Source organism: Lacerta agilis, chromosome 7 (genome assembly GCF_009819535.1).
Source record: "Lacerta agilis isolate rLacAgi1 chromosome 7, rLacAgi1.pri, whole genome shotgun sequence".
In the NCBI taxonomy this organism is placed as follows: Eukaryota; Metazoa; Chordata; class Lepidosauria; order Squamata; family Lacertidae; genus Lacerta; species Lacerta agilis.
This window is the reverse complement of record NC_046318.1, coordinates 41,765,798-41,780,341: the sequence shown is the minus strand read 5'-3', so window position 1 is coordinate 41,780,341 and position 14,544 is coordinate 41,765,798. Positions and strand designations below refer to the sequence as shown.

Sequence of the window (14,544 nt, the reverse complement as noted above, 5' to 3'; positions counted from 1 at the left end):
GCATTATGAAATTAGGTGCCAGCAATAAATGGGCAGCAAAGCAGTCAAATCCCTAGCTGTAAAAACACACATTAATAAGATATTTTTTTTTAAAGAAAAGACACTCTGCAAGTCACCATTCTAAATTGCAGCAACTTTTACTTCATACAGTTAAAACTGGAATTAACTTTATACTGGTTATAATTATTATCCAACAAAGGAACAAAGGGCTCCTTCCATTAGCCCAAGGAGCTCAGATCCAGGTGAGTCTCCTCTGAACAGGAGGAGGCAATTTTTACTGATTTCACCTTCTCTTGCTGGCCAACTGCAATGCTGTGCTGGAGGATCCCCAACTTTATGGAACGGATTTAGGAGCAGGGGCAGAGGGAATCAGCAAAAATCATATCTTCCCTCCCCATTTAATGGAATTGTGTTCCAGGCAGAAATCAGTAAAACGTAGATTGGGGGAGGGGGGGTTAGAATAAATAAAAAACCATCAGTTTCAGACAGAACTGTAACTGCTTCCTGAAGCCATTTCTGTTCAGCTGCAGCTATGAGTAGAGTGTGGTCATACAAAATATTTTGAAGAAGTGTTACCGGTACTTTTAAGCATCAGTCATAGGGGAATTCCCCCCCCCCTTGGGCTTTTGGAAATATGGCAATATTACAAACTTAGCCCAATACAAGGGATTTGGGGTGGTATCTGACTGAGCAGACACAGCATTACAGTGGTACCTCTGGTTACGTGCTTACAGTAATTCCTTCCGGAGGTCTGTTCTTAACCTGAAACCATTCTTAACATGAGGTACCACTTTGGCTAATGGGGCCTCCTGCTGCTGCTGCATCGCTGGCGCACAATTTCTGTTTTCATCCTAAGGTAAAGTTCTTAACCCGAGGTACTACCGGTACTTCCAGGTTAGCAGAGTCTGTAACCCGAAGTGTTTGTAACCTGAAGTGTTTGTAACCCGAGGTACCACTGTATTGTTGCAGTGAGGGGGGGGCACCTTCTGTCGCAGCCATCTGAGAAATGCTATGAGACGACAGGTACTATTTGAAACAGATAAAGTTCTTGGAGTGTATAGCACTCACAGGGTGAAATTCAATGTAGCGCTAAATGAGTGTTCTGTCAGTGTAAAGATTTCTGATTGCACAATTAATATTTGCCCTTCCTTCTCCTCTGTACACGCAATCAAATTTGTTCTAGGGGTTCCCCCAACCCTCTTAAGCAGATTTGGAGAACGTACAAAGCACACACAGGGGCAGGAGATAGAGGGAAAATCCAGTTGCCCAAGCAGGAATCCTTGCAGTAATAATACTGCCCAGAATTTGTTTGGCTGCATGTGTGTGGAGGTAGGGTATTGGAGGTAGGGTGTTGTGTGTGTGTGTGTGTGTGTGTGTGTGTGTGTTTGCTTCCTGCAGTAGTCTTTTGTATGGTCTGTAGAGCACATCTGTTTCTGGGAACCTACTTCTGCATGTAGAACATTATCACTGGATCAGAGGATGACACACACACAAAAGAATTTTCTTCATGTCAATTTAATTTACTTTTGGGCAACTCTGGGAAAAACTAACAAACAATAACAATAGAATGGTATAAGACATTAGTAGGAATTTTATTATTATAGGGTGCATGTCAAACCAAATTTCTTGAGACCGTTTTGTTAAGTTTTAAGAATATTGACATGAGATTTTTTTTAAAAAAATTGCAACACATATTCTCACTTTAGGGACTTCATGTAAGGTTATTGAATGTTTCCAATACCCTTTTAAAATTCTTTCAAACATCATTGTCTCCTAAAAGGGTATTTAGTATTTGTTAATTCCCACAAGGCATTTTCACACACTTCATAAGTGGCTCCCCACCCACCCACCCACAACACAACACACACCCTTTTTACTATGTTAACATCCGCAACGAAATGCAAGGAATTTGCAAACCTTTGTGCATTCCATGTCATATTACTTTGGACTGGAATGCTGTGTCACAACCTGGGTGGCTTACAGTAAAATGATGCATTTCTTCCCCCCTTAATGTTTGGAATCCACACATTTTCTAACAGATCATTTATTCTCAGTAATTCACATTTTATCATAGCAAATATTTTGTAACAGATGCTTTCCTTATACTGTGCTTGCTCACTGTCATAACACTGCTAGTTTATGAAGCAAGATTACTCCTGCTTCCTGGATGTAGCTGGGTTGCTTCCACACTGCTCATTTCCACTGGAATGGAAGCCAAGCTTCATGTAATGCTAAGGGCACAATCTCTCTTTCAGAAATAGTGTGTGAGTGTGATCTGGATTGGGACTCTAAAACAGGTGAGTAGGAGAACTCTAGCCTTTGCCCCCTACTGCTGCGGATTTGTATGAGGACCTAACTTTTCTGCCATTTGCTTCTGTGGGAGCTTTTTTTTTTTTGCAATGCAAATTGCATAGGTCTAAGATTTAAAGACGCAGGTGGCACTGTGGTCTAAACTACAGAGCCTAGGGATTGCCGATCAGGAGTCCGGCGGTTTGAATCCCCGCGACGGGGTGAGCTCCTGTTGCTCGGTCCCAGCTCTTGCCAACCTAGCAGTTCAAAAGCACGTCAAAGTGCAAGTAGATAAATAGGTACCGCTCCGGCGGGAAGGTAAACAGCGTTTCCGTGCACTGCTCTGGTTTCGGTGTTCCGTTGCACCAGAAGTGGCTTAGTCATGCTGGCCACATGACCCAGAAAACCTGTCTGCGGAACAGAGAAACACCGGCTCCCTCGGCCTGTAAAGCGAGATGAGCGCCGCAACTCCGGAGTCGTTTGGGACTGGACTTAACTGTCAGGGGTCCTTTACCTTTTAAAGATTTAAAGCTCCCCGATACCCCACTCCAAAACACTGACCAGAATCTCCCCTGCCCACACACACACCCCATTTCTTGGGGGGAAACCAGGATAACAGCAAAACACTTGATCAACATCACATGTAGTTTGGCCCTCTTTCACTCAGTTGTTATGGGGAATTCAGATGTCATCACTTACAAACTATGTTTTCTATATTGTACTCCAATCAAGACCTGGTTTGAGTCATTAATCTGGCTTGCTCAGTGGGTAGACAGGTCATTGAGACTGTTATTGATGCCCGCCCACCTGCATTGCTGTCTTGCCTTCATTTTTGTATTGCTTGAAGCTGGCCCTTATAATCACTCATAAGTTGAATCCACCCCGTACATTTAAAGAACATGGCTTCCTCCAAAGATTCCTGGGAACTGTAGTTTGTTAAGGACGCTGGGGATTGTAGCTCTGTGAGGGGTACTGTTTGGGGGAAGTTATGTACTTAAAATGTATGAGGTGAATGTAGCCTAAGCAAATGTGTTTTTGATTTATTTTAAATTGAAAATAAATATTTTTTTTAATAAAGATAAAATAAGCAAGTAAGCTCACATGGAAATGAACAGGCTGATAAAACATATTTGGGATAATTTTGTAATAAAGGTCTAAATTCAAAGACTTGGTCAAAGGGGAAAAGGCAGACATTCCCCTGGGTATGCCCCAAGGCCTTGGGTTTATCTAAAGTAAATTGTTAGACCCCTGGCAAAAATCTTGTACTGTCGGGCTGTCCGAAAACAGAACAACATATAAAGCACACCATTAAATTGTTCCAGAGTTATAAGAAACAGGCCAGGTTAAAAACAGTTGAATTATACATTTCAAAAGGCCTAAAAAGAAGGGCTGTTGCAATATTTTGGCTTTTATCTCTGGCTTCAAGAGGCAGGAAGCCATTGAGAATTACATCTAGCTTGCTCTACCCAAGAAAACAGTAAATCCACTTTCCCAGTTGTGTCTTATGCTCCCTCTAGTGTTTATTTTTGGATGTAAGCGCAGGCAGGCTGGAGAGGAAAATCCTGGAGTCTAATCACAACATGTCCCATTAATAGGATTAAGTACCTTGTCGTTAGATAAGTAGTACATGGCAGAATCTGTGACACTCATGGAAATTAGAACAACACCCTGTCTTGTTCTTCCCTGAAGCTTGAAAGAGGTTTGCAAGAAGACTCATCAGCATTTGTGGTAAATATCACATCTTGTTGGTTCTATTACTAAACAGCATCTTTTTCCCCCACAAAATGTGCTGGCTGCCTGCTATTGCTGGGCCTACAAATATTTGTAAATACTTTTGTAGGTCTGATTGTAACTGATTTTATTAGTTTTATTAGTTTTATATCACTACACCTTCTGAAAAAATTAAAATAAAAACCTAGGCACAATTACTTGAAAAGAAAAGGAGAAGAAACTAATACAAAACTTTTATTTTTTCCCTTAGTAAAACAAGAGTTGTGTGGTATATATTAATGATATATTGCAAAAAGTAAAATATTTTACCAAATGTAAAAGGGAACATAAAGACTTGGGTAGGCATGATCCAGCCAAAGTCAAGCAGTTTAAATTCACCCTTGATATCAGTGGGAAAATTAAGCATGTATATTTCCTGAACTGGAATGAGTGGGACTGAAAGGTGTTTAATTAGACTCCAGAGCATATAGTGGAGAAGGTGGGAGAAAAATATATATGAGTTTTTGTCATTAACTTCAATAGGAAGTTGATTACACTGGATACATTTTCATTGATACTGATACCCAACACATATTATATGTTCTGCATTATTTTAAATAACACCGAAAACAGCTTTAGGCCATGGAAAAGCTAGTTATTTTCAGGAGAGTTTATGAATCCCATTTTAACATGTATATTATTTGCAAAAGCATCTCTGCTTAGCAAAATGGGAATCCTTTTGGTTTTGATATTTACACTTCCTTAAGCAGCTAAAGAATGGAAAAGGCTTTCATTAAAAGTTAATATATATTATGGAGAGGAAAGAGGAGACACTTTGATACAAAATGTCAGGTTTAACATCATTTGAAACATTGCCACAATGTTGTTGCACTGTGTGTTTCTATTATAAGATACTGTTTCATACTAAATCATTTTACCTACTGGCAGAAGCGGTCTTAAAACTGGGCCATTCTTTGAAGATTTTTTTTTTTTTTACAAAATGCTGGGGGGAAATATATATTATCATCACAGTAAGAAAATACTAAATGCATATTTCTAAATTAATCCTCCTATCTGTCTGAGAGGTATCTGAAAACCAACTCATTAACCTATTGTATTGTTCTCCTTCCTAATGCAGAAAACATGAAGCCTTTACTGTTCTTAATAATGTACTTCTTATGTCTGAGGGGACACCAGTGTGCACCTACTGTGGAGGGAGACATAAATTTTGTGGAAAACTTGAAAGGTATGATGTACATGTTAAACCTCTGGGCTGGCCACTATATTTCTGAACAGACAAGTGAATAAAGAAGCCTCATTTGAACCTGGGAACTTGCTACCTCTTTACTAGGGAGATATTCTTAAGATCACTGAACACAGATTAGCTATCTTACCTTTAACCCTGTTTTACTGCCCTGCTGTAATAAATGTAAGCATTCTAGTCCATGCTGTTAATTGCAAATATAGCACCACAATGTGTTAACCATTCTACATTAATTGACATGGACCACCAAGATATAGTCTTCTGTATATGGATTATAAGATGATCCGTATCACTTCTAGATCAAATAAATAGGGCAATAATACTATTCTGTGCATGTTGACTCAGAAGTAAACTCCATTGAGTTCAATGGGACTTGGCTTTCCTGTCAATGTGAACTGACTAGAGCCTAAATTAATGGGAAATCAGCAAAACTCTTGGTGGTCATAAGCCCTCTGCATGGAATTAGTTACCTCAGTTATCAAACTGATCGTTTCAAAGCCTGATTTGAAAAGGACCAAGTCATTTAAAAAAAAAATCGACAGAGAATCTGCAGTGATATTAACATATTCTGTTCAGTGACTAACTGTACAGTAATTCTGTACAGTAACAAGTTAGCCTGGCTGAATTGCTCGTGAAATCTGTTGGCTTTTTGCCATTGGGAATAATGCCAAGATGCCTACATTATTTTGACAAAATGTGTTGACACTTGTATGAAATTATAGTTTATATGATGAGCATTCTGTAAGTTTATTTGAAAATTAAGGTTCAGTAAGTTAAAACATATGATTGCTGAAAAGCATGAACTGCATATTATCAACCGGAGATTGTAGTCCAGATTATCTGCTTGTGTATACATTGAGGACAGAAGCAGAAAGACCCATTATTATTATTATTATTATTATTATTATTATTATTATTATTCTAAGTAGCATGTGTTAATTGTAATTTGGCAGCTAGGCCACAATTTAATTGATTGTTCATTAAAATTATTACTAATAATACGCCATTTCCCCTCAGTTTTATCTGAAGTTGGAGAGAAATATGTAGATGAAGAGGTAAAGAATGCACTGATTGGCATTAAACAGATGAAAATTATGATGGAAAGAAATGAAGTCAAACACACTGATCTGATGAAAACTTTAAAGAAGAGCAGTGAAGAAAAAGAGGTGAATTTAGTCATCACAATTTTAGACCTGGAGTGACTCAAATGTATGACATAACTGTTTTCAATGATGGGACAAAGGGTACGCCACTTTTTTGAATGCTGTTTTTGTCACTTAATTGGAGGTGTGATTAGACGGGAATCTTTCTAAATCAGATAACTGAAGCTTGGAAAATAAGCATTCCACGTCACAACACATGGGCCTTTAAAGGAATGCCGCACTCTAGTGTTCAGAACATCACCTTGGAGAACCTCTACATAGAATAAGTTGCACATGAGTTGCTCAAAGAAATAAACATTTTAGCTACATGATAACTACATCTTTTGCTGCACATGAGAAGAAAAAAAAATGTTTTTCATGTGCCCAAACCATTGTAAGTCAGTGCTTGTTTATTAGGGTGTTTAGGAATGTTGAATAAATGCAGAACTTTATTATTAAAAACAATATTGTTCAAAATTCCTCATGCCTTAATCCCTTTACAAGGAAGCATGCAAGTTTTCTAGAAAATCATCTCCGAACGATTATAAATTGCCAGGAGTGCCTAGTATCTATTTTGGAATAAAAACAACAGATGAGTGCCATATGGTTTGAAGCTGAGGTTTGCTTACCTAACTGTTCATACAGCTGTGGTTAAGAAGTAATCACTCTCTAGAATTGGAACACAACCATGCTAAGGGCACCCCTAGTAGGACCATGGAAATGGAGGGAAGGAGATTTCAGAGTCTTCAGGAAGACTAACAACAAGAACAACAAATGCTTTGGACTCCGGGAGTTAATGTGCCTTACCATGTTCATCTTCTGAGACACAAACAAGTCTCTACTGTCAGCTATACTCTTCTGCTATCAAATCCAGGAGGAGCTGGAGAGCTGTTCCTATAGTATCACTGCTCAAAGGAGCAGCTGAGGTTGTGATTTGCCCCTGGTGCCAGCTCTATCGAGAAGAGCTGTCAATCAGTGGTAGAACATGTGCTTTACATGATTCCTGTTCATTCCCCAGCATCTCCAAGTAGAGCTGGGAAAGATTCCTGCCTGAAGACCTGTTGCCAATCAGGGTTGCAGATAACTCTTGAGTTAAATGAACCAGTGACCTGACTCATATGCCAGTTTCACGTGCTCATATGGCATGGTGATGGTGGCCTTGGGGTTAATGGAGGGGGGGATAAAAGGAGGGGAAATAGCCTTGCTTTTGCAATGCTCCACAGGTCATTGTGTTGCAAGGTCCCACCTGATTTATATGCTTGTTAGGAAGGCACATAGGAAGCTGCCTTATCCAGAGTCAAACCAATAGTTCATCTTTCTCAATATTGTGGACGCTGACTAGCAAAGGCTCTCCAGGGTTTCAGGAAGGAGGATCTCCCACCCTTACCTGGAAATGCCAGGCATTGAACCTGAGATCTTCTGAATGCAAGGCAGATGTTCTACCACTGAGCTATGGCCCTTCCCATGATCTAGCTGTTGACTGAAGCAAGAAAAAAATATGACTGGCACTATCCTTGAACATGGAAGTGCAGAGATCTTAACTTGAGGATTATTAAGCACAAACATTTAATGTGGATTAGTGTTTCAGCATGGGACACAGCAATTCTGTAGAAATAATGCATAACTGAGCTAAGGCCGAATTTCAAAATGCCGACGTGTATTCTGAATTAAGTAACTTTGTGATCCATAAGTTATAACCAATTCCTTAATTAGGAAGCTCTAAGACTTATGAATGAAGTCAAAGAAAGACTGGAAGACGAAGAGCAAATATGCCAGGGGTCTTTGAAGAATTTATGGGACGAGTGCCAATCTTGTCTAGAAAGTAACTGCATGAGATTTTATACCACCTGCCGCCATGGCTTCTCCACATTTACAAGTAAGGTAAGAAGCATGTGAGGGGAAGCAGCATAACTGTATATAGTATGTATTCTACTAAAAACCAGGGCTGTGTGCGTGCCATCTTCTTGAGAACCCACAGAGAAAAAAGGAGTAGAGTTGAAATCTCAACTTTCTCCAGCTTTATTTTTATTTTATTCAGCATCTTCAAAAGTCAGAGGTGGAGCTTTGCTCTTTGTTTTGGTGAGCAGAAGCAGATTAAAATATAAGCAAGATGCATGCAAATTTTGCCTGGGTTCATAAATTATACAAGCCACACAGCTTTTCTTGGTGTAGAATTTGACCAGAGTATTGACCAGAGGGTTTGACAGTGCCGAAACAGCTCCTTCAGGCCGTAATCCTAAACACAAGGAGAGTAAAATTAGTTGGGCAGTGGGACTTGCTTCCAAATAAACATAGGATTGTGTTGCATATCCCACGAACTGCCACCTACCCTAAACTGGATCAGAAGTTTCAGTAATGATACTCATTGTCCAAGTAAGACACTGGTCCTTGGTTAGTTTGAAACATAATACTTGCTTTTGTGCATTTCATTTTAAGGTTAAATGAATACAGCTGCCATGACATATTAGAGTATGGTGTCTCAGCATAATTCAGTTAATATGGAAATTTTGCATTTCAAAAAGTTAGGGGTTTCCATGCATGTGCTTTCAAAACATTCCTTTGCACCAATTACCAAAGGATGAGAATTGGACAATTTGCTGACAGGAACTATTTTCTCTCCACATACAGGTTGAAGATTTTTTCAAGAAATTGACTCCATTATCGCTTCCTGTTTATGAGCTTCAGGAGCAAGATCTCCCATTTAATAAAAAACCTGAAGAAGAGGATGCCCAGCTAGCACAAATGGAACACTTGTTCAACCAGCTGTTATCTGACATGGGCACAATCTTTGAAAAAAGCTTTGTTTTTTTCAAACAGATGCAAAAAGAATTTGATCAGTCTTTCCAGATGTATTTCATGTCTGATCCAGACTTGACGGAGCCCTACTTTTTGCCAGCTTTTTCTGAGGTAACTGTAAGAAACCCTACTCCCCCTAAAGACTGGGAGGCACCAGGCTTCCTCCAACTAGTTTTTGACTTCAGCAAAACTGTCCTGGAAGGTGTTGGTGAAGTGATTACTGAGGTATTTGAAGAATACCGAGAGACTGCAAGAGACATGGCAGAACAACTTAAAGGCAAGTTGTAAAACTCTCATTTTAGTATCAGTAGCATTGAACCTTTATTGTAGTTTTATGCATTTTTAGGAGCATATCTATTCAGGCTGGTGTAAATCACTGTAATGCTATTGTAATATGTTTTATATTATTACTGTTATTATTATTATTATTATTATTATTATTATTATTATTATTATTATTATTTGCATTTACATCCCGCCTTTTTTGCCAAGGGGCTCAAGGTGGTGCACATCATTCTTTCCCTCATTATTTAATCCCAACAGCTGCCGTATGAGGTAGGTTAGGCTTAGAGTTAGTGACAGGCCCAAGATCATGGCCAAGTGGGGTTTGGATCCTGGTCTCCCAGTTCTTAGTCCAACACTCTAACCACTACACCACACTGGCTATCCAAAAAGCAATAATTGTATTCACTGGATTGATTTCCATTCTGGACAGGGGATGAACAAACCTGATTTCCCATCCACCTCATTTTAGGTTACTGACAGTTCCACATGCAAACACCATCAGACTGCCACTATTGGCCTCATAAACATGTCTGCTGCTTTTAAGTTGGTTTGATGTTTAAACCTACTTTGATGTTTAAACCACTCAAGATCATATTTTACTTAATTAGATCTATGTTATCGTTAATGTAGTGTACCATGTGTATTGTTAACATCGTATGCATGTTTACTCTAGATTCTGATGGAAGTGGAATGTTCTCTAAGAACATGGCAGACCACGAGAGAACTCCGTGCAATAAGCTGCGTCAGAATTCATCGGGATGCCCTCAATTTCATGAGAGATGCCAAAAATGTCAGGATCATTTTATGCGAGGTAAATAACGGCCCTGTTCATCACCAACTATAGTACTGTCAATTTCTGTTTTGCAAAATAATAATAACTATTTAGATTTAATTGCTGATGAAATGGTTTTGAGAAGCCACAAAAACTGAGTCAAATGATCCAGTAAAACAAAAGGACAAAACAAAATATATTGTAGTAGGTGTTTTTACTTGCTATAGTAAGACCAGGGTTAATTAAAACTACATACACGTCCAAAACTATATACTGATAAGCCCACAACAGAATCCAGCTGCATAGACACTGTTCTACCACTTAAGAGTTTTTATAACAATTCTGAGAATAGGTACTTCTATAGATTGATATACTTATATTCTCACAATACCTCATGAAAACAGCCAAAGCTTACTGTGACTATAATAGATGTTGCTTTGTTCTGTTTTTAATGGTATATTTTTGTTTTGGGGTGTATTGTAAGTTGCTTGGAGACTTTAGGGTAACAAACAACTAGCAAGCTATCATCATAAATCTCAATAAAGGCTCAACGAGACTTGCTCCCAAGCAAATATTTATAGGATTGCTGGATAGCTACTCTAAGTTGCAGTCCTAACCAACTTACCTAGAAGTAAGCCCCACTGAATTCAATAGAATTTATTTCTAAGTAAACATACTTAAGTGAAAGAGAATCTATTACACTTTAAAAAATATATATGAATGTTTAAGAATGTTTCTTAAATTTCTTAAGGAAGTTCTCTACATTTTGATTTCTATAGTTTGCCCCGATGTTCCTGAACTACATACAAAGTATGATGATGCCTTTAAGCTGGTGAACATCTCTGGTGAGCAATACCAACAGATTCTCCAAATGGTCAAACGTCACACAGAAGACACAGCCTACCTGTTGAATAAAATGAAAGAAAGATTTGGATGGGTGTCCGAACTTTCCAACATGACTATTGGACCAGAAAACATTTTCAATATAGTAAAGGTAAATGCCAGACATGAAAATGCCACTGCACAATGATCTCTCTGTTCTATTTCACTGATATTTATTGCTTCAGTACTGCCTAGGGAAAATGTGTGTGTGTTATTTTTGTTCTTTAAAATACTAAGCTCTTGCGGAGGTAGATTTTAAGTATACTTGATAATCCCTTGATGATCTGAAACTCCAGAGCTTAGACACTAGCCTACTCTAAATCCTTTTAGTGTGATGATGGTTAACTGACCTGTATCCTCATCTGACAGCAATGAAATGGCACAAACAGGTTTGAATTTCTGTAAATTACTTTTCAAGAAGAGAGTTTTGCTAGCGTTTGACAGGCGTCTTCTTTAGATCAATATAACAAAGACATAGCTCAGGGCAAAGGGAATGTTATAATCCTTCAGGCACATAGGGTACAAGTCATGCAGTGCTTCCAGTAATTTTCCAAAAGGTGTTTCTAATTCCCACCCCCCCAGATCTCTCTCGCACCGAAAATTATAATGGAAAGATAAATTATGCAATAATGCATACAATTTACAAAGTACCCCAGGGTGACGTAAGAAGGGGGAAAAACAGTTGTTAAGAAGTTTGTTTTGTAATCCATGGATGAGGAATTGGCATCAGCAAGACCAGGGGACTAGGAGGTATTGCTTCTTGTTATGCCCATCTGGGAGCTCAGTGCAGAACCAGCGTATGCTGGAGGGCTCAGGAGGTACAATTGCTGTAGTCTCTGGAAATTCATATTTCTCTCTGCAGGACTCCTGGATGCTTGGGTACCAATTTGGAGACCCTGTACCTTAATTGGGCTCTTGGAACAGACAGGGTTTCTGCTGCTAAAAATGGTTTAACGCTGTATTCTACTGTTTATATTGATGCATTTTAATTAATAAGGGTATTTATATACTGCTTAATAATAAAATATAATAAAATGCATTGTATTGTATTTTATACTTTATTTTACTCTTTTATTTTTGCAAGCCCCCCCCCCCGAACATATGTTGATGGGTGGCTCCATCAATATGGCAAATGAAATAAAGAAAAGAAATAACTGAAATGTGGACAATATTTTATCAAATATCATTGAAACTATGCCCCAAATTGCCAGCTTTTTTCTGTGCCTCTGCATCCCTAATAGCAACCATCAAACAGTTAGAAATGTATTTCCCATCATCAAAATAACAATGATGATGATAATAAAAAACAAAACCAAATCAAACAATACAATTTTAGATTGTATTTGGTAAATAAACTAATTTAAGAGCGGCTTTTTTATTCCTCCCCTTAAAACTGAGAAGTTTAAAAAATAATGGTGTGTCTTGAGGTGCCATATTTTCACACGTCACTTTGTTCTCCATCAGGTGTCATCAAGTGTCAAAGGAGGTGAAGCTGCCAGTCCAAATGAAACTGTCGTAGATGTGAATATTTTGACTTCGCCTACTTTCACTGTCAAGGTTCCCCAAGACCTGGACACTGAGAGTTCAGAATTCATTGAATATGTAGCAGGGAAGGCTTTACAGCTTTACAAAAAGAATTTCTAGGCAAGGCAAGTTGATTGTCTTTACATTAAAAAAGCAACAATGGTTATAATTTGTAAATTTTGTTTTATAGACAGGCTTTTGTTACTGAGAATGGGAGGTTGAAAGCAATCATTTACCACAGGTGCACTTGTTGTGGCAAAAGTTTCCTTAACACTTGACAGGAGGAGATAACTAAGCAAGTCCAGCATTAGGGAACACACTGGTAGTTTGGTCATCTGAATGGCTTCTACGCCAGAGTTTATTGAAATACAGCCCCTCTTTATGTTCCACCCACTGCTTTTTTAGTTACCAATGGATATACGCTCACATAATGGATTCTCTATTTGTGTGGTTATGTGTGTGTGGGCAGGGGGGGATAGGGGGAGAAGGCAGACAAAATGAGTTTAGCAGCATGGGACTAGTGGATCTTGCCTGTGTGAGTAGAATCCATTACAGGATGGTATGGCATAATAAATAAAAAGAAAGAGCTCATTCTCAAGCCTGAATCTCGGGAAGATGGTGACAAAACCAAAGGTTGTTAGATTTTCTAAGTCCAAAGGCCTGATGTGTTCCTACTACAGTGGTACCTCTAGCTACGGACTTGTTGTTGTTCAGTCGTGTCCGACTCTTCGTGACCCCATGGACCAGAGCATGCCAGGCACGCCTATCCTTCACTGCCTCCCACAGTTTGGCCAAACTCATGTTAGTAGCTTCAAGAACACTGTCCAACCATCTCATCCTCTGTCGTCCCCTTCTCCTTGTGCCCTCCATCTTTCCCAACATCAGGGTCTTTTCCAGGGAGTCTTCTCTTCTCATGAGGTGGCCAAAGTACTGGAGCCTCAACTTCAGGATCTGTCCTTCTAGTGAGCACTCAGGGCCGATTTCCTTGAGAATGGATAGGTTTGATCTTCTTGCAGTCCATGGGACTCTCAAGAGTCTCCTCCAGCACCATAATTCAAAAGCATCAATTCTTCGGCGATCAGCCTTCTTGATTATTATTATTATTATTATTTATTTAAAACATTTAATGATTTTTTAAGGTTTGTTATGAAACTTTATTCGTTGTTAAGTAATACTATTTGTTTTTTATCTCCCTAGAGAGGAAGAAGTGAACAGTGATACCTACTTTGAATCCAACATGTTCTCCTTTAGCAAAGTACACCAAAAGTCATCATGCAGAAAAAACCTGCAGATGATAAAATGTTTAATAAATGTGTTGAATATCAGTATGAATGTATCTCTTATGATTTCTCTCTGCATTCAATTGTTGAGAGCAAATCTAAAAAGATATAGCTGGTGAATACTGAAAATGTTTCTCCTTAGCATTTGGATTATGTGTCAAAAGAGAGGGGTAAGAAATACATGCATAGATTTCAGTTGTATTCTGTCCAGTAATGTAGACGTTGGCAGAAGTATTTTTAAAGTATGCAAAAGTCCTGAATATGTAGTTCCACTTATTAATGATTTAGATCAGTTTTGCATGTGTGCTCTGGTTAAGGAACCTGCTCTATTTGCTCCCCACACTATACCATAATGGCACGTATCCAAAACATGGTATCAAGTTTTTACATTGTAATGGCAATGAAAGAACAGGCTGTGGTCCTCTACTTGACAAGGTTCACTGTGTAGAGGGTGAAATCGCAGAGAGCAAACCTGAAGTGCACATACAAAGCCATGAATATTCATGTTTTTCATTCATTTTAAAAATATACTTATTCTTTATATTCTTACTTCCCAAATAAACAAAAAATGCATCAACCTCTTATTTGTAGTTTGAATAA

At 38.6% G+C, this 14,544-nt stretch overlaps 1 protein-coding gene across 1 annotated transcript; it reads left to right on the top strand.

Annotated features, from left to right (window-relative positions):
• Nucleotides 1-5,142: 5,142 nt before the first annotated feature.
• On the top strand, nucleotides 5,143-14,327 carry CLUL1 (clusterin like 1). Its single transcript, XM_033154998.1, has 8 exons — nucleotides 5,143-5,245; nucleotides 6,281-6,429; nucleotides 8,119-8,286; nucleotides 9,034-9,478; nucleotides 10,160-10,297; nucleotides 11,038-11,252; nucleotides 12,605-12,789; nucleotides 13,862-14,327. Exons 1-7 carry the CDS (start codon nucleotides 5,143-5,145, stop codon nucleotides 12,782-12,784), a joined length of 1,398 nt encoding a protein of 465 aa, XP_033010889.1. The 3' UTR covers nucleotides 12,785-12,789; nucleotides 13,862-14,327.
• The last annotated feature ends 217 nt before the right edge of the window (nucleotides 14,328-14,544 follow it).

Coding starts and splice junctions, on each gene's coding strand:
- CLUL1 (XM_033154998.1), top strand. CDS start 5,143: ATGAAGCCTTTACTGTTCTTAATAATGTACTTCTTATGTCTGAGGGGA. Junction 6,430..8,118: donor AGAGCAGTGAAGAAAAAGAG/GTGAATTTAGTC, acceptor TTCCTTAATTAG/GAAGCTCTAAGACTTATGAA. Junction 9,479..10,159: donor CATGGCAGAACAACTTAAAG/GCAAGTTGTAAA, acceptor TGTTTACTCTAG/ATTCTGATGGAAGTGGAATG.